Source organism: Priapulus caudatus, unplaced genomic scaffold, assembly GCF_000485595.1.
Source record: "Priapulus caudatus unplaced genomic scaffold, Priapulus_caudatus-5.0.1 Scaffold248, whole genome shotgun sequence".
Lineage (NCBI taxonomy): Eukaryota > Metazoa > Priapulida > Priapulimorpha > Priapulimorphida > Priapulidae > Priapulus > Priapulus caudatus.
Window position 1 is genome coordinate 278,097 of NW_014577309.1, and position 20,230 is coordinate 298,326.

Below are 20,230 nucleotides of genomic sequence, written 5' to 3' on the forward strand. Positions count from 1 at the left end.
AAAGAGCTTTAGTCTGGGCTGGAACTAATGATACAAGTCTCAAAGAAATCTTTGGCCAGCATTGGTAAGTATGAAATGAATTATTGCCATATTGATATAATCCTTCCATATTGTTGGGCGTATCAGTTCGGCAGTTCCCGGCCCGCCTCGGGTAGGCTGAGGATAGGGGATATGCAGGAGAGGAAGTTGTAAATGGACGGCAGAGATTCCGTGAATAAATAATTGTAGCATTCTTATATATGATTTCTCTGGTATCATATATGTCGTGCACGGCCGACAACTATATATGGCTTCTTTGTTCTGAATCATGAATTTTACTAGAACTTTTATATTTCCTAGAAGTGGTAGGTGTGTATTTTTCAATGTTTTGTAATTAATTTTGGTGTAATTATGTTTCCATATTAAATTAATAACATCCTATCCCATATTTAAAGAAACTAATTGTTAACAAATTATAGCCAAATGCAAATAAATAATAAATTGAACTACAACTGTACAAGTAAATTTTAATTATTTTATTTCTGTATGTCTCTTATTTATTTCAATACAGTTGTTTAAAGCGTGTATTGCGAGAATTTTCCAGTGTTTTCCCAATTTTCATGATACCTACCATTATTCGCTTGAACAACAGCAATTGTCGTAGAGAACGATAACAGTGTCTTTAGAACCTTCGTATTCACCAAATCCAATGAAATCATGCACGATTACAATTTTGATTCTGTTCTCTGTTCTACCGTTGCCATCTCTCGGATTTTCTCGCGGTAGCGCGAGGACATCTATCACAGTGCAGTAATGCCATACCGTCGCACCGTAGAAATCAGGTCATGAGTGTTACACAGCCGCTTCATACTTTAGACGGTAACGCAGTGTAGTACTAATGCCACGTAAAGTCTGTTATTACGAGAAGCTTGTGGATTGCAGTCAGATAGTAACACTGAATGACAATGACAGAAAGTGCTCTGAATTATTGACATTAAAACTCCAATAATATTTACCAAACAGAATTGCCACGGCCTTTTGTCTTTAATTCATGTGCACTTCGTTCAAAGCACACCATTTGTGATTTTGAGAGTTGGACACACAAACGATGTTATTGCTGCGTATGATGTGGTCAATCATCAATTTCTTCTATGCTATAACTGCAATTAAAATCTGGTGTTTGGAATAGTTGTGTATCAGTGATATTTTTTCGCCTGTCAGCGTTGAGACTATATAAAGCTATATTCGTTTTTCTGAGTCAAAATTCTCGCAATACACGCTCTTAAAAAGCTGTAGTGATCAGGTTCATTGTGGTTGTATCAGAAATATCAGTTGATAATAGAAGTGTGTTAGGTCACTGTTGTTTATATAAAAACATACTTAAATAGATAAGTATATGTATATAACTATATACAAGTTTCTATAATACTTATATCTGATTAAATACATAGGAATTTGTCAAGTTTGTCGACGGAGTATATCACCATTAATTGCTTAGTGCAGAGTTCATAAGGCTTTCTTTCCTCATCAAGTAAAATAACTAATGCTATTTTCAAACATCACACTGTTGCCAAAAGTGGTCCTTATAGAGTTAGACTTTTTACTTATGCCAATATTTCGATCGGCCTTGAGCGGAACTGAGTGAGTGTTATTTTTTTGTTAGAATTTTGAAGCAGTGAGTGGACAACGTGTGCGATTTACTCGGCAGACGTCTGTGTCAACCAGTGCAGTCTCTGTTGATCATAGTCTTCCACGTTCGTTTGGCCGCTGTGATATTCAGCCCTCCACTCTGTAAGTACCTGTGCTGGCTTGTTATAGTTCGAATGACGTGTATCATTACAGTTACCCGTATCTCTAACGTCGTGCTAATTCTCTCTCGCCTCTATGTTTCTCTCTCCCGCCTTCTCCTCTGTCTAATACTCTCGTTTCTCCTTTCTCTTGTGCGTCCTTCTACACATTCAGAGTGCTCAATCTCTATTTACCTCCTCTCTTCCCCCTCTCGTCTTCTCTTTGCTCCTTCCATCATAATCTGTTTTTACTTTTTAAGCTGGTCTCTTTGTAGTGATGCGTTCCTTGCACTTTGCCCATTTGAATCAAACTACTTCTCTATGTTCATTAAATGCACTTCGCCGCTGCTATAGAAAACTATAGAAAAACTCGTATTATGTAATCTTTTGTAAATGTTTTTCTGTATTACCGTGACATCCATCATTATAAGAAAAACTCATTACGGTTTCACCATTTCTTTTATCATGTTCTACAATAGAAAGTATTTCTAAATGTTTTTTTCACTGCTTCACCATGCCCCCCTCAACGCCTATGCTGTAATATTTGTTTACCTACAGGAGCCAGCTGACCGTGCCAACAGTGCGATTGTACACGGCAGAACTCCGCACGATGCTGGTTTGAGTACCAGGACGAGACAGCTCGCCTCATTGGTGGAGCAGTCCGGAGAAGCGTTAGTTTGGACAACCGATGTGCGCGTTTAACCGGCCGGAATGGACAAACGCAAGATGGTGGTTACACAGCCACGTCGTAGAAGAATGTGTGATCAAAACACAGGGGTTTATGTCAAGTCGTGAAATTAATGTATATATATTAAAAGAGCTGCAATTAATAGAGAAGAGGTATGACACCGTTTTACAGCGTTTGCATAGTTTTCAGCTTAGTAAATATTCTATCAATATGCTGATAAATATATTTTCAAACTTTACCTTGTTTTTGTCTATGATTCTCCCTTAACTCATATATGACACCACCCAATTACCTGAAAATCGTATGTGTTCTTCAAAAAAGTTCTTTGAATACGACACGGTTCTCACCAGTTTTCCCAAATGTTCGCATGTATTCGCGCGCAAGTTTTTATTTGGATTAGTGTTCTATTGTCTATGACGGAAGCTGGGGCTGTTGGAGATATTAGGACACCGACTTTGGTATTTCAGCGTGCTTAGAAATAATGTGTGCTCACGGCGACTAGCAGCTGATTATATATATTAAGGCTGTAGTTGCCATGTCGTTTCTGATTGATACTGGAATGCGAACAAGTGCTGTTACTGTGCTTACCTAATATCCCAACAGCCCCCAGCGCTCCCGTAGCTTACAACCTGCGTGCTGCCACCGCATATAAAACTGGGACCGAAATACATTGCAACACATTTGGAAACTGTTGATGAAACCGTGTCGTATTCAAAAGAACTTTTTACATTTTCAGGCTCATTGTGGTGTCATATGCATTAAGGAGAGAATCATAGACGAAAACACAGGTAAGTTTTGAATATATTTATTCACATATCAATTGATAACTATGGCAAACGCTGTTAAAATGGTGTCATACTCTTCTCTATTTATGAGCTCTTAGGTATATATGCATGCGTCATCTAATGATACAATCAATCGAATCGACTTGCGGCATTGGCGAGCAGTCCCGTACAAACAGTCCTCCAGCACTCGATGGTCATTCTTAGCATTGCCCAGCGTCTGGAGATGAGATACCAGGTTGTCCCCTGGCACGTCAGGGTACGTGAATCTGCGTGATTGCCAGGGACACTGGTATATATTATATATATAGTTAATGTATATTATAATATATATACTACCGGATTGTTGCGATGTCCAAGTCGATTTCAATATTCGTTCAAAGGTGGGTCCATACCAAGCAACACACTTTTAGCCACCCATTTTCATATGAGTGCAGTGAGGGATCCATGGATGCGCACGCTACACACTCGGTCATCAAAACAGCATTCACAAAAGTGATGATCTTTTTTGTCTTTGTTTGTTTTACAGAACTTTATTTCAGCTATTTAAACTCCATCTGTTGAATTCTTCTCTACTAAGAACAGTCCAAGCTTGTCCTTATGCACATCAATCCGTTCACGTTTTCTCGAGTCTTTCTGGTCAAATTCAATAAGCAACTGCAAGATATAAATGCAAAAACCAATGTTCACACAATTTGATTCACATCGCCAATGTACTAGTGCTGATGATTAACTATACAATCAAGCCACTATCAATACGGAAAAGTATGAATTAAGACCAGACCTATATTTATCCGTAGCATTGCACCTAGAACTAATAAACCTTACAAAATCTTTGTTTTTAACATTGCAAACTATGTATGGAGCTGGAACAACAATAGACCAAACTTTTCTAAGTGGCATTGGTTACAAAAAGTCATTAAAGTAATTTTAAATAGTTTTCCTGGCTGTTCTCGTATAATACGGCCACTACAACACTTACTGGTATTGCGTACGTAACAGCAAAATTTTTGTCTAATGCCCGGCGCACACGTGAGTTATTTTACTCAAGTAAAATGACGCATGAGTCATTTTACTCACGTGTGCGGCGGATTTTCGTTGAGTAATTTGATGCATGCGTCATTTTACTCACGTGTGCGGCGGATTTTCGTTGAGTAATTTGATGCATGCGTCATTTTACTCACGTGTGCGGCGGATTTTCGTTGAATAATTTGACTCGTGCGTCATTTTACTTGAGTAAAATAACTCACGTGAGCGCCGGGCTTAAAGTAAGGCTAACATGTCTTAGAACATTTGTACATTGTTATTTTCACAAAAATACACAATGATTGGAATCTGTTCGTTTACAATCGTGTTGACCACAGGCACTTGGAACGACTCAATAAAATAAAAAAATGTAAACACGAAATGTATTTACTTACAAAGTCTTAATGTTTCTCTACTCTATTTCGCCTATTATTGCCGATAACTTGCTGTAAATGCCGTTCAAATGCTCATCTGCAACACACAAGTACACCGCACGCCCGCCCAGTGCACAAACAACACGAATAAGAGAGATTATTCATGATACTCTCTTATTCATGTTGTTTGTGCACAGGGCAGGCGTGCAGTGTACTTGTGTGTTGCAGATGAGGCATTTCGAACGCATTTCTCAGCAAAGTTATCTGCAATAATAGGCGAAATAGAGTTAGAGAAACATTAAGACTTTGTAGTAAATACATTTCGTGTTTACATTTTTATTTTTTATTGAGCGTTCCAGTGGCCTGTGGTGTTGACGCGTTACTGTGATGATACAACTTGTTCTCGGCAAGACCCTGTCCTGTACTTTACATGGTATAACTCAATTAAGCAATATAGAACACTACGTCCACTCATGAGATTCACCTTTGTCTGGTAGTTGCGATTTCAAGGAAATTGCCGCTATACAAAAGAATTCGATCTTCAAATATTGCTATTTTATATACTATAGGTTATAACAGCATAAACCTATGGTAATTTTACACTGGATAATCAGTGACATGTACGTTCACTATTAGGCGAGGACTATATTTGCAATATCTTTTCGATTGTACAGTTATTATGAAATTAATAAGACAATAATTAATTTGACCAAAAAGTGGGAAGCACTAGACAAATGCATATCCAGTCTATAGCCACCACACTAGTAGTAGTAAACGTTAGGGAATATTTTACCCTGACTATCACTCAAACTCTTTACTTTTAACATAGCTGGGACTGGGCGTGGGGGTTTGACACAACGAGAGACGAGGCTTTTGTGGGTTACCAGACCAGCTATTACTAGTATTAGTATTAGCTAACTGCTAACCAAAACAGCCTCACTTTACACTTGTCTATCTAACGATACCAAAATGCGTAATGAAAGGAATATGATAATCAGTGTCCGTTGTAAGCTATCAATACTTTACTCAGCAATTATAGACCTTAATTTATTGGTAACTAGTAGTAGTATTATTATGAACCTCACGATAAATCAGGATCGTTGTTGTTCTTGTTGAGCAGGTACGAACGACTCTGTAAGCCAATTCCAACTCGATATGTTGGTTGACTTTGCTTCCTTAACCAGTTTGATACATAAACATTTTTTACCACAAGGCCGTCACGATAACGGACATCCATACTTAAATCTTTGGTCCATGGTGGCAGATTTTGCCAAATACTTAACTTTTCTTGTACGTGAAAAAAAACGCTTTTCTATAAACGGTCGATTGATACAAACTTGACCGCACATCCAGGTCAAAGTTCGAGCTTTGGTAAAACAGGAAAGATTTTGAGTGATGGAGTGAGGTATGAATCTATAATGCAATATATATATTTAAACAACTGACGACATGAAAAGTAGTAGCAAACATTACAAACCGGCGGCAGCTAAACACTATATTCGTCGAAGCTATCTACCACCAATGCGAGGCCTACATCGTATAAACTTTCAAGAGTAAATTATTTTGGTGTAGGTGGCGCTATCACAAAGATGGCAGGCCCCAATACTTCCACTCGATTAAACATGAAAAAGGTAACATGATTGATTACGACTAGTACGACTAACTGCTCGGCCTCACTGCCGCATCATGTTTCAGCATTTAGCGATACAGGCGTACATATAAAAGCGCACTGTGCTAACTTCCTGTATCGTTGTTATTACAGTTTATGTACAATTTAGTGAGCTGATTATGGATTAGCCATAAATGAATCTCTTGCTGATTGCCATTTTGCATTGGCTTGCATGGGCATTGCACTGCAAGCACCCTAGCAGTAGTAGTTACTATAACTACTGATATACGTACTAGTACTACTACTATCTACTACTATAGTAGTCATAGTGGAAATAGAACTGGGTATCTCTAAAGCGGTGAGTAGACGCGTGCCACGGATTGTTGCTTAGTTCAAGACTGCTTTATGAGGCAGCATGTTGATACGGCGTTAACCCTACGGCAGAGGAGCCCCAGTATAACGATCTGGTGAATGACAACAGAACCGCCGCATGCTAGTAGGAGAAAACCTACAAGTACAGAGAACATATTGAGCAACAGTGACCACAGTTATTGTTACATGGGACCGTGGTTGTCGAAGTAGACCGTTCGACGCGAGGGTGCACTTAAATCCATTGCTGAAGGGCGGAGAGTGGGAGAACCCGAGCGGCACAGAAGTTAGCAACCCATGGAGGTTTACAACTTAAATAAGGGGAATATGACAAACTGAGAAGCTGACTGTATTGACTTTGAAAGTCTGAGTTAGGGCGGGGGGGGTTGGCGAAGAGTATGCGGACAAGCTAGCTGGGGGTCTCACACGGAAACTGCGATCGCAATGAAGAACGAAGCATCTGTCCCAAGTCATGCAGAGTGGTGTCGGCAGTAAGACAAAACCACATGGGTTACAGAATGTTAGTGAAAGCCATGCGCGACAGAAAAGTAAACATGAACGAGATATAAACTTTCGGTTCATCCGAGACTATGACCTGTATACAAGTCTCAAACAGGCCCAGACGCACCAGGCACCGCGCGCTAAGGCTGCTAAACGCCAGTTGTTGAGCATAAATGGCAAGGCAACATTAAAAAGTGACCCAAGATTTTGGAGAATATGTGAGAGGGAGACATCTAACGAGGACAGTATGCGGGCCACATAACTGACGATCTGGTACTGTGGATAACAGATAACAACAACTGGCAATGAAATTAATGACTATTTGTATTGTGTTTTACTCGTCGAGAATACGTTGAACATCGCTGTGCGCCATAATCGACAAGACCCCAAAGGGAGAGAATAGCTGTGCATAGACCATGTCGATCCTCAGTCAGGAAGGGCTGTAATAGACCAAGTAGTTTAAATCTAAAGCGACAAGCACCTGGAGGGGAAAGATTGCCAACCTAGAGTTTTAAAAGAGGCTGCAGATCTGTATGTGAACCGTTGCATATGATGTTTGCGCAACACAGCCTGGTCACAGGCTACATCGCCGGAGGATTGGAAAGACCCCAGTTCACGCCCAGCTTTAAGAAGGTCCGCAACAGATTCGACCGTGCAACTACAGACCATGTAGCCTGACGTCGCGTGGCTTCGCAAGATCATGGAAGCGTGTTTACGGGACATATTTGTACGCCATATTGAAGAAAGCAATCAGCTCATGAACAACACACAACATGGATTCCGCTGGACAGGGCGGTCATGTCTGACTAATCTTCGGAATTTCTGGAAAGTGTCCACTTAAGCACGTAGATGAAGAAAATCCTGTTGATGTCATATAGTTTTGGATTTCAACAAAGGCCTTCGATAAAGGTACACACAGAGAGACCTCATTTGGAACTAAGGGCGTTTGGAATAGAAGGAACGCGTAGTCAGTTGGATTGAGGAGTGCTAAGGGAACGAAGGGCAGTAGAGTAGTGTGAATGGTCAAGATATCGGACTGGAGACCAGTGACAAGTGGTGTTTGCCTCCAAGGGTCTGTGGGCTTGGCCGGCTGTCCTTTTTTATAGTGTACATTGACGACATTGACGCCACACGTACCACAGTCTCTCGACCAGTTTGCGGATGACACGCAAGCTATTGGAAGCGTCAAGTGCGATGGATAGCAAGTCAGCAGCGCTAGCAAGGCGATCTTAAAGGCCTCCTTTAGTGATGGAAAACTAGTTACATACCTATCAAAGTTAACTATGTTTATCGTACAACTAACTGAGAATTTACAGGTTGAATGGGTTTTCGCGGGTGTATGAGAAAAAATATTTTTTGATGTTCACAATGTAAAGAATTTGCTGACCGCAAAACAGGCCCGCCTATCTTGTTCGCCGTGACGTAGTGTGAACGTCAGGGTAGGCACTCGCGCTTGTTTACCCGTTGCCAAGCGTGTACAATGGAGCCTAATGTGAACACCGGATTCAGAGTCGTTCCTAGACTTATCAGTTTCGTACGATACGCGATAAACAGTCAATCAGCATTGATGAAGATGAAAATGAAGTAGATATAGACAATGAAGTGGAACATGTTGAAGATAGTTGTATTCAGCTGCGTACATGTTTGAACCGTTGGCCAACGATTACGCTAGCCCGACCAGGCTGTGCGACGGATTGTTTATACAACGGACGGAATGGATATTCTAATCCTCGCAATACCGTTTCTTGGAGCTACGATTACCCAGGCATAGTTTAAGGCAACCGTGCCAAGGAAACGTGTGATGCCTTGTTCATGTTCGTTGCCAATGTTCAAGGCAACGTCGAACCAGCAGAAGGAAGACTGCTGAATGGTGAGTTTAGCTCAGTATTTCATTGTAGGTACTAGGTGTACATAATCAGGAGCGTATAGGCCTACTGACATTATACGCTCCTGACATAATGAAATGTTTTTGCTTTCGGTACAAGCTAAATAGGCCTAGCCAAGTTTTTTCCAACAGATAATGCAACTGTCAGATTTCCCATTCTACAGTACTGTCTAATTTTCTAAATAGAGTAGCCTCAGTACTACAGTAGGCCTGACTAAAGAAAAGCAAAGCTGACAATAGTCAATAGTAAATGTTTTAGCGTACCGGTAGTGGAAATTATGACAGGACTTAATACGTAGAATTTATGCACATGATAATAGTAACATATGTTATTTTCACGTGTAATGTGGCATTTAGTTAGCTTGTATCGTAACGAAACTCAGTGTATAGCAGTACGAGTATAATAATCAATATATGCAGGTAGTGTTTAACCCTGAGGTCAGCTGTCCTGTAACGTAAACTAACCGCGGTCCACGAACAAACAGAAAGTAGAACAAAAACGTATTGCGTATACACTGTGACTGAGCAGATTGGCATGAGCTGAGTAAAGCAGCATATGAAATTGGTTGGAACCGATTTTATTGTCTGAGTATTAATGTGGTTTAATCCGGTAGTAAAGTCTACAATGCATATATGTATATATATATATATCATGCTCATGATGATTAATATGGCAGTTGATGTTTATGCCCAATATAAGTTACAGCCGAGGATAGCTTTGTGCTCATGCACTGATGCAGGCTTTGTGTGCGGCGCAACGCGGGGAGAACCTAGCCTGACGTCACAGGCCGTTTTCCCACCTGGTGGCCGGTTTGGCAGAATAAATGATTTTCAACATTCATAGACCCAACATCAAGACGTGTTTTAAATATCACAGAGGCAACCAAAAAATATACGAATGCTTTCGTTATTTACGTGTTGATACTGCTTCAAATAATTGTAAAAATTTGACAGTTTAGAGATATCACTAAAGAAGGCCTTTAACAAGTTGTTAAGTGGTCAGAGACTGGCAGATGCTGTTCAACCTTAGACAAGTGCAAATGCATACACATGGGTCATGGAAACCCGAGGTCACATATTATATGAACGATGTGCCATTAGCCAACGTGACTGAGAGAAGGACTTAGGGGTTATAGTTAATGCCTCACTAAAACCATCTAGACAGTGTGCAGAAGCAGCAAAAAAGGCAAACAAGGTGCTAGGATAATCAGAAGGTGTTTTACCGACAGGTCGAGGCTCACACATCGTTCCCTTATACATGTCCTTGGTCCGCCCACACCTGGAATATGCTATACAAGCTTGGAGACCTTATTGATAAAGGACATAGAGCTCCTTGAAAAAGTTCAGAGACGAGCGACTAAACTTGTGGAAGGATTGGGTAGCTTGTCATACCAGCAAAGACTACAAAGGCTGAATCTTACTACTCTAGAGACCGTAGAGAGAGAGCTGATCTTATCGAGACCTATAAGATTATGACAGGCTTGGAGAATATTGATGCATAGGACATTTTTTCACCTGCAATCCTGTCCACCACCAGAGGTCACAGCATGAAACTGTACAAAGAGCGGCAGTCGTCTCGAATTACGGAAAAACATTTTTCTCAGAGAGTGATTGAGCAGCTGAAAGCTCCTTCCAACATGTTATTGCGGCAAAAGACTTGCTCACCATTTAAAATCGAATTAGGCCGCTATTGACAGTTCAGGGTTTTATATAAGCGCAAGCTGCCTAACCCTTGATAGCCATACAAACACTTGATGTGATGTGTACGTGGCTGTACAGTAAATACAGTAAATACTACTAGTAATACTATTACTATTACTACTACTAACTATCACGTACTAGTAGTAGTACTAGTAATACTACTACTAGTTGTAGGTAGTACTGAAGTAGTAGTAGTACTAGTAGTGCTACTACTAGTACTATCACTGTCAATATCACTCAGTACACACTACAGGAGTAGTACCGTGACCACTTAAAGGGATACTAGACTCTATGATTTTACTGCATACAACTGTACTTACTCAAGTTACTGTATAACAAATCGTCTATACCCACACATACTTGTTACCAGATAGGGCCTACCTAATTTAATTGTTAATGTTATAATTAATTATACATCAACGCTACGAAATTTGAACGTCGCCATTGACAGTGACACCCGCAACCGTGCTGCCACCCTGAAAAAGTTGCGCATTTCCCAATATATTTTGCACATTACAGACTGAGGGCTAATCACAGAGGTGCAATTATATTTATACCTAAATGCTATTTAACCGAATGATGTTCATTTTAGGACAAATTTATCCATAATATAACTGAAACTATATGTCGTTTATAAGATATTACAATCCTTTTACTTTTAAATTAATAAATAAGAAACACCCTCGGTCTGTAGCCCTTGGCTGAAAAGTCGTTTTGCGCAACTTTTCAGATCGTGCGCTTTGAGTGGTGCCACCGTCGTTATAATCAAACTGTAGTCGTTAGTTTTAAAACAGTTAAAAACAAAATTTCGAATTGTGATTGAACCATGAAACTTTTTATGTAGCGTAATTTTAACCTAAATTAACTGAAAATAAACCTAGAACCTAGAGTAAAGGATCCCTTTAATAACATTAACAGATTTTATAAATATGACACTGATAGTGATATTGATAGTGTGCACACACACACACATATATGTGTGTATATATATATATATGTGTGCGTGTGCGTGCGTGCGTGCGTCTGGGGGTGTATCTGTATGCGTGTGTGAGTGAGTGAGTGAATGAGTATCTCTACCCGGGTTAACCCTGCACTCTGACGCCGTTGGGGGAGTGGTTGAGCGAAGTATCACGGGCGAAAGAAAAGAAGCATACCAAATCAAATGAGCGAATGGTTTGGACGAACAAGCAGGGCCGGAGCGAAGGTCTACACGGGTAGAGCTAAGCGTACTGCATAGAGTAAATCTCAGCGCATCCCCAGTCTCAGCTCAGCTATCTGAGCACAGCAATCGACTTCGTGTGATTGAGAGCGCGGTATGCCCATATACACATTGTCGACCAGACTATCAGCATGTATAGCCAGCATGCGGTATATAAACCAAGACAATATTAATCAAACTTGTGGTTGACAGTAACCCTTTTGACCCATTTAAATGAACATTTACATGGTAATGGTCAGATATGTAATTATGTCCATTTTACAATTCGAGATAGAGACTCCATAGCATTCTCGCCATCTGAAATTGGAGTCTAGCTCAGAAGCAGGTGTGATAAGGTGGCATGCCATACTTCACCAAAAGTTTTAGGTGCACAGCATCTGAATATGTACAAGTAAAACTCACACATGCTAGTCCCAAATTGTGCACACTGGTTATTCATCAGGCACATGCTTTAAATGCTATAATTATTAGTAAGTTAAAATGTTAATTGCATCCTTTTCCAGATGATGGCATGTGATGCTTCGTGTCATGATACATGCCATTTAGTTCACGAGGACATGTGCCTCGACAGAGCACAAACCCTGTCATGTGGACCGAGCTTATTGTATCTCCCGTGGGAGGACGTTCTCTGTCGATACGTTTTATGTCGGTTATCCTTACATGACCTCTTCCGCCTTCGACAGGTTTGTTGCTATACAAATAAAATTACATAACAATTAGGCATGATATCGTAGTGGAATCTCTTTTGAGTGGCTAACGCTTTATTGGATTTCTGGGGGAATTAAAATGTGGTCACACTTTCGAATTAGATTGCATTACATATACGTATACATGAGTGCACAGGTTATTAATTATTGCCTAAGATGTTCACAAAAACTGGATATTGATACCTCGGTGCATGTTTGATTCTAGTCAGCATGTCTAGTTTCTATCATCTATGCTTCAGAATGTGAATATAGAGGTAATTGCTCAGCAGCTATCACGCATAGGCGTAGAATCTTTCGAAGATGCTATCACAGCGGGATTTCCTTACCGATATCGAAGGCGTGACTTCTATATGCTATCGTTCGGTTTCTGCGGTTACGGTCACCGCAGGTCAACCGCGCAGCCGCTGAGCTGGTCAAGGCCTTCTTCGGACGTCGTCTCCAGGTGGACCTGACACACTACGCCGGCCGCATCCCCGCGCGCAGCTTCCACACGATCGTCGACGGCAACCGCGTGCTGCGCACGCTCGTGCTCGCCAACTGCCGCGACTGGCTTGACGACAGCGTGCTCTGTGGTGTGATCACATGCTGCCCGCGCCTGCAACACGTCGACGTGAGCGGATGCTCGCGGCTCACGGATGCCACGCCACGCGCGCTCGCCGCGGGATGTCCCGACCTCGACGCTGTCGTCATGAGGGACTGTCACTGGCTGAGCGCGAGCGCGCTGGCCGCGCTGGCGCTGGGGTGTCGGCGTCTCCAGCGCATCGACGTCGAGTCATGCTGGGCTGTCGACGATGCGGCGATCAAGGTTGTGCTGGCGGCCTGCTGCAGGTACGGAGCACGCGCGAGGGGGGTGACGTCACGCGATGTCGCGTCACCCTGATGATATTTCTTTTAAACTACTTTTCGTGTATCTTTTCTAAACTTTTAATTCATTTTTTAAATGCAATTACAGTTCTTATTACAGGTTCTTACAGGTTATTACAGGTTATTACAGGTTATTACAGGTTCTTCTTATTTTGAATATTGAGCATCTTGTTACGATGCAGTTCCCTGTGTCAATAGTGATTGTAATACGTGTGCATCCTTTATAATAGATTAGTAGATTGATAGCTTCTTAGAATTGTCGGATTTAAATGAATTGATGGGTTATCAGAACTTCTGTGTAAATTACTAGTAAAAGGGTGGCTTTTCCATTTTTGCAGGCTGCAGAATTTGTCATTGTGTAAGATCTATGGCATAACAGATGCGACGATTCGGGAGATAGCCTACTGCCGGACGCCCCTGACGGACCTCAATATATCAGGCTGCTGGCGAGTCACAGACGACTCGATAAGGTGCGTTGCCCTCTACACGAAGATGTATCTAGTCAGAAAGAATCAATACAAGTACCAATACAATACATTATCTTTTACACTCCCCTACCCCCAAAAAAGAACATGATGCTATGACTTGTTCGATTGTACGGTGTTCTTTGTTTTGGTTTCATCATTGACTTTGGCCTGGTAATGCACAAAGAATTGCCGAAATATATCTGTTCCGCTAGCGGACACAAGTGCTATATATATATGATTGAAAAATTCTGTTTGAATTCACGGCGGGCGGACGGCCGGTTGTTCTTCGTTTCTGTCTGCGCAGGGTGCTAGCCGAGTACTGTCAGACACTACAGGTGCTGCGTGTGATGGACTGTCGCGACATCACCGAGGCAACGCTTGCCAGGTGTGTGATACTTTACCCTCAATGTCACCGTAGACATAGCTGCGTAAATGGCGATGCCACGTAAATGCATGCTTTTACGTTATACAATTTTTAGAATATGTTTTATTGAGCTGGCAACCACGACTTGCGTGTACTGGATTGGTATTACGTAAAGGCTCGATTAGTTTCTTTTTATTTTAATTGTAGCTGGTAGTTAAGTCGTCTGTTAACAGAAGTCACGTGTACTGTGCTTATGAATTCGGTCGGGTATTTACACGCCTACACCCTTACAACACCTAGGTTGCGGCTGCGTGGGGTACTTGTCGATCGAGCAAGGCCTAGCTACATTCCTCTACAAGGCGAGTCGAGCAGTGAGGCTTACTTGAAGATGCTAATGCACCGACTCCACCTGCAGATCTAGCTATCATTCTGTATTAGTGATTCTCGGAGTGAGGAGGTGAAGACTGTTACTCTGTTTGATAGCATTGATAGCTAGGTAGGTGACGTCTAGATGATCCTGTGATCTAGACCGAATAATTCTGTCCCATATAACCTTTTTTATATTTTGGTGAGGGTTATATTGGGTAGAATATAGCCAATATAACCCTCACCAAAATATAAAAAAGGTTATATGGGACAGAATTATTCGGTCTACCTGTGATCTTGCCTAATCATTTTCTGCCTGTGTGAGTGTGGTCAGCACTAACAAAGCGAGAAAGAAGAGGTTGATAGGGAGAGAATGAGAGAAAGACAAGAGAAGAGAGAATGAGAGAAAGACACAGAGTGAGATAGAGAAGAGTGAAAGAGAGATATTTATTAGGTAATGAACTAATTTGCATTGGAAGTTTGTCCAATTAGACTATGAGGTGCCGCTAGCACGTAGAAATTGATCAACCCGTGATGTTTTATGATCCAGTCAGTCCACACAATAATACCATACGAATATTATAATATAATGTTATAATAACCTATATAATAATATATTAGACAAGTTTATGAGCGATAGATGGCGCCACGCACGCATGACTTCTATTATTACACAATTCGTGTTTTTGGAATGACTCTAATTGCGTATTCACGTAATCACATAATGAGAAAATGTAGCTACAATAACATCTACTTGAAATCCGTAGTTTATGTGATGCCCCCTTCTGGCGTTGATGCAAAATGTTGGTTATTAAAATTCAAGTTGATTCCACTTGTGTAGGGGCAATCAGAGGCAATAAAATGTGTTAAGAACTTGTGGATGACTCGGAAGACAATAAGGTGCCTCAATTAAAATCAGCCATATCGCTGTCTTTTGAATTCTAAACGTAAATTTGATCACATAAATCACTTCTACTTTAGATATATAACGACAAAATTGTATCACTTCTAATTATACTGATATATTTTTGATAGCAGGTATATGATCCTTCTGTATACCGGAATTAGTGAAATTGTACCCTTACCCCCACTATTGAGACATTGTCCCAATGAACTGTGTACATAAATTTGATATTAGAAGCACAAAGATGTAGTTGTGGGTACTATAGCTTGACTGGCACTTTAAATTTACCCCTCCTATAACAAAGAATGAAACGACTGGAATTGGAATTTCGTCTGCTTAAGTGCATGACGCTACGTGGCGCTCGAAAGAATGCAGGCGGGTTTCGAGTTAGATCGGTGGTTGACCCTCCCTCCTCCTCCTGCCCTTCCTCCTCCCTCTCCTCCTTCTCACTTCGCACGTAGGGAGCTGAGGCGTGCATGGTTTGTTCGTGTGAGACAAGTGGTCATCAGAGTGCTATTGATCGCTGTGGCGTGCGCTCTCTTTACCGTGGTGGGAACACAGCCGTCTGCTGTCTCCTCCTCCTCCTTCTTCTCCCCCCTCCTCCTCCGCCTCCTTCTCCTCCTTCTCCTCCTTCGTTTCACACTCGTGTGGATGTCGGATTCCGGCGGGAAGCAGAACCGAACAACATTGCCGACAAACGAGTGAGCTCGGAGATTGCCGGAGATATTTATTTGGTGAGTGAACGCGCGCTGGTCGCCCGTGGGGTTGACGCCCACCTCTGTGCAGTCGTGTCTGTCTGTCGATCGTCCCTCCAGTGTGTCAGCGATCAAGCCGGTTGCCTCACACCGACTGCTAACAAAGGTAGCAATGATGATGACCGTTGCCGACACCAACACCACCACCATTGCCGCTACGACAATGACGATGATGCTGACGACAATGACGACGACGGTGACGACGACGACGATGATGCTGCCGACGACGATGACACTGACGACGACGGCGACGACGATGCTGCCGACGACGATGACACTGACGACGACGGCGACACTGACGATGGCTGCCGACGCCGCGACGACGACACTGACGATTGCTAGCCGACTGCGACGACGACGACATGACGATGCTGCCGACGACGACGACCATAGCCGACGACGGCGACGGCGAACGACGAACGACGCGAAGTCCGGACCAGCACACAATTTTGCAGAAATCCAGTTACCCCCCCGCGCCCAGAGGACATTGTCACCGCCTTCAATTGCCTCACATTGCGTGTTTCAGGTGAAATCTACATTAGACTTTAACAGAAGACTCTGCGGTGCTTTCTTGGCGAAAGATTCCTGTTACTTGCTAAGTTTTACGCTGTCCACTGATCGAGCCGCACTTCGCGACTATTATGCAGCTAGATTTCGATGCAGGCCGTCCTGTTTTCTTTTCGTTCGCGTAATCCGTGCGGACACAAAGAAATGCCAAACCAGTTCTTCGCCTATTCCGATTACGATGCGACGCTTGAAAGGCCATCACCCCAACCCCTCACCCCCCTCTCCGTCTCGATCAACTTGTCGGGCGCCTCTCCATTCACCGCCCCGCATGCGCTCAACCCGAACATCACAACGGAAGAGAGGCAACGCCTGCAACCTATTCATGCATGTACGTAGACTGCCCGCGGGGCGACCGCCGCCTGGACGCAGCGGGACACTCAACGGGGCTATCAGGCACACTCACCGCCCTACTGGGGGAAGTTCTAAATAGGGAGGGGCAGGAGGCGAGGTAGGCGGTGCGCGATGCATCGGGGTGACACATGCCGTGATCTACATGCGTCGCATACAGCATGGTATAGGGAAGACATCACACGGCCGGTTCTCGTTTAGCGATTTCACGACATATTCCTTATTGACGAGGTCGGTCGCTTCGGCCGTGATATTATGCTAGTGAAAGCCATATTTCAATCTGAAATGATGGTTGTCTTTGATGGGATAAGGATTTCTAATTTCCGCGAAGCATAACGCGCCGGCCATATACTCCAGGTCATGCGCGATGTACTAAACTAGTGCGGCTAAGTAAACGGCCTGCTCTGTAACCGCGATTCACCACGAGGACAAGTTCCACGCTGACATCCTCGGCGACACGGATTTTGACGCACGTTTCGCGGAGGACGAAATTGCCGTATTTTATGCCGAGGTCGGGTTCGGACGCTTATCCGAAGGTCACGAGCAGCTGATTCAGATATTAAGGCGGTTCTCTCGGCTGCCGTCTTCACGCGAAGGGCTGCCCTATTGCTCGCTTGACAAGGCAGATCTGCTATCTCTCCTACACGGAGTTGTTAAGTAGCGAGTGTGAGAGACGTGGTTGTATTCGGCATCCGCAGTAGAAAGCTTAATAGATAGACGCGCTGTGAGAATTTGAATTATGCCCACGGACATCCGGCATGGTGACGTCAAGGGGGCATTAATGCGTTTAGTTTGTCTGTGTGTGGTTGCTAACGTCTGCTCTTGCCTCTGTAATGTCATTTGGCGTTACTCGTTTGCTTCTGTTGTTTCCGCAATGGGAAATTGTGGGCCACCGTGCCGGTGTGAGTAGCCAGCAGCTACGCTGATGGCGGTGTGCGGCGACTGTGGTGAGGTGTTGCCTCTTTTTATATTTTAAGTAAGATGTTGTAGTCAGCTTGACACGAGATTGATGTATTGGGCGCGTCATCATAACGCGGAGATGCAATGTACGTTGTGGTATCCTATGTCTAGATTTTAACGTGTTATATTTATACGGATCGTGTATATATACCGTACTTCGCTATCTGGATTGTGATGAAACGACTAGTATAAATTTGTTATTCATTTATCCCAAAATGACTCTCACGTGTTATGCGGTTTAGTGTTGGTTTGGTAGACGTGCTGCAATATAGTCCATCAGCCTGTTTCGTTATAACGAGGTTCTAGATTTGCCTTCCTCATCGCACGCATTTCGATATTTAAATGACAAGTAATCCGGTCAATTTTGAGTCACGGCTTAAAGCCATTATCTCTAGGCTTGTAAGCTTATTAGACCAGCGTTCGCCATCAGGTATCCCCTAGTGTATTTATGCCTTAGTAATATTTTCGTCGGGAGATTATACAGCAGATCTGCTGCGTCTACCGCCTGGCGGCATCATTATCCCCTTTTTTATCGCAACGTAATTTGGGATATCCTGTAAACCCAGTGGCGCGTCTCACGGTACTCTTAGCGTTTCGTTATTAGCCGAAAAAGTATATCCACGCAATTATTAAAATGAGTCGATATTAGTAGTAGTAGGGTGTGCTGTCGGGGGTGATTTTCTGTTGTCCGCGTCCGGCTATAGCGAAGATGAATGCCAGCGAGAAATGAAATCCTGGCAGTGAGCATTACTGCTTATCCGGCGACCCGGATAACGTTCCCCGAATAAGGTTGCGTGATCACGTGCCGGTTTCCTGACGCTGTCGAGCCCCGCAGAGCCACGAACAAATCAGATGCGAAGAGGTAGGTGTGAACGAGGTGGATGTGAGTGAGACTGTGGGGGCCGGTGCGGCGATGGGGCGAGAGGCATGGTGAGATGTGCGGTGAGGTGCGGCGTGGGTGAGTGAGAGGAAGAGATGTGGGGGAGGGTGCGGCGGTGTTGTGGGAGAATTTGGGAGAGCGGGAGAAGGACATGCGGTGAGAATGTGGGGGGGCGCGGCGTGTGGGGAAAATTGGGAGAGGGGAGAGGCATGGGTGAGATGTGGGAGAGGAGAGAGACATGGGTGAGATGTGGGGGAGGGTGCGGCGTGTGGGGAGAATTGGGAGAGGAGAGAGACATGGGTGAGATGTGAGGGAGGGCGCGGCGTGTGGGGAGAATTGGGAGAGGAGAGAGGCATGGGTGAGATGTGGGGGAGGAGAGAGACATGGGTGAGATGTGGGGGAGGAGAGAGACATGGGTGAGATGTGGGAGAGAGAGACATGGGTGAGATGTGAGCAGGGTGCGGCGTGTGGGGAGACGTGGAAGAGGAGAGAGGCATGGGTGATACGTGGGGGGGTGGTCGGGCGTTGGTAAGCTGATAGGGTGGGTGCGTGGATGAGAAGAGGAGAGGCATGGGTTGGATGTTGGGAGAGAAATCTACGCGATGATGCGATAGAGCGAACAAGTGTAATAATGCAATCATGGTAAACTGCGGAACCTTTTCTGTGGCTGCTCGTTCAGACAGCATTTCTATTTCTTCGTGTCCTATTTTCATCATTTCTATTTCTTCGTGCCCTATTTTCATCATTTCTATCTCCATATCTATTACAATAATTCCCCTCGCTCTCTCTCACGCTTATTTCTTTCTTCTTTTCGTCTTTCCGCTCGTTCTCCCTCCCCTTCTCTTCTGCGTTTCTCTTCGCCGCATCTCGCTCTCTCTTTCTCTCTCTCTCTCTCTCTCTCTCTCTCTCTCTCTCTCTCTCTCTCTCTCTCCCTCTCTATTTGTCTCTCTCTATCGGCCTTTCTTTCTTTTTCTCTCTCTCTCTCTCTCTCTCTCTCTCTCTCTCTCTTTCTCTCTCTCTCTCTCTCGCCCTCTCTATTTGTCTCTCTCTATCGGCCTTTCTTTCTTTTTCTCTCTCTCTCTCTCTCTCTCTCTCTCTTTCTCTCGTTCTCTATTTCCCTTTCTGTCT

At 43.4% G+C, this 20,230-nt stretch overlaps 1 protein-coding gene and 1 long non-coding RNA gene across 5 annotated transcripts in view; both read left to right on the forward strand.

Annotated features, from left to right (window-relative positions):
• LOC106808013 (F-box/LRR-repeat protein 15-like) overlaps positions 1–16,542 on the forward strand; it is a 17,102-nt gene extending 560 nt beyond the window's left edge. For 3 of the 4 annotated variants that reach the window (XM_014810557.1, XM_014810555.1, XM_014810556.1), the window contains exons 2-6: positions 12,424–12,603; positions 13,016–13,455; positions 13,830–13,961; positions 14,263–14,343; positions 14,623–16,542. In XM_014810557.1, coding sequence (XP_014666043.1) covers positions 12,424–12,603; positions 13,016–13,455; positions 13,830–13,961; positions 14,263–14,343; positions 14,623–14,743 — 954 coding nt within the window. In that variant the 3' untranslated portion in view covers positions 14,744–16,542. The remainder of the gene's footprint in view (positions 1–12,423; positions 12,604–13,015; positions 13,456–13,829; positions 13,962–14,262; positions 14,344–14,622) is intronic. The other variant, XM_014810558.1, reaches the window with a different exon arrangement.
• LOC106808014 overlaps positions 8,658–20,230 on the forward strand; it is a 13,644-nt gene continuing 2,071 nt past the window's right edge. Inside the window, exon 1 of the long non-coding RNA XR_001393742.1 lies at positions 8,658–9,319. This is a non-coding gene — a long non-coding RNA (uncharacterized LOC106808014). The remainder of the gene's footprint in view (positions 9,320–20,230) is intronic.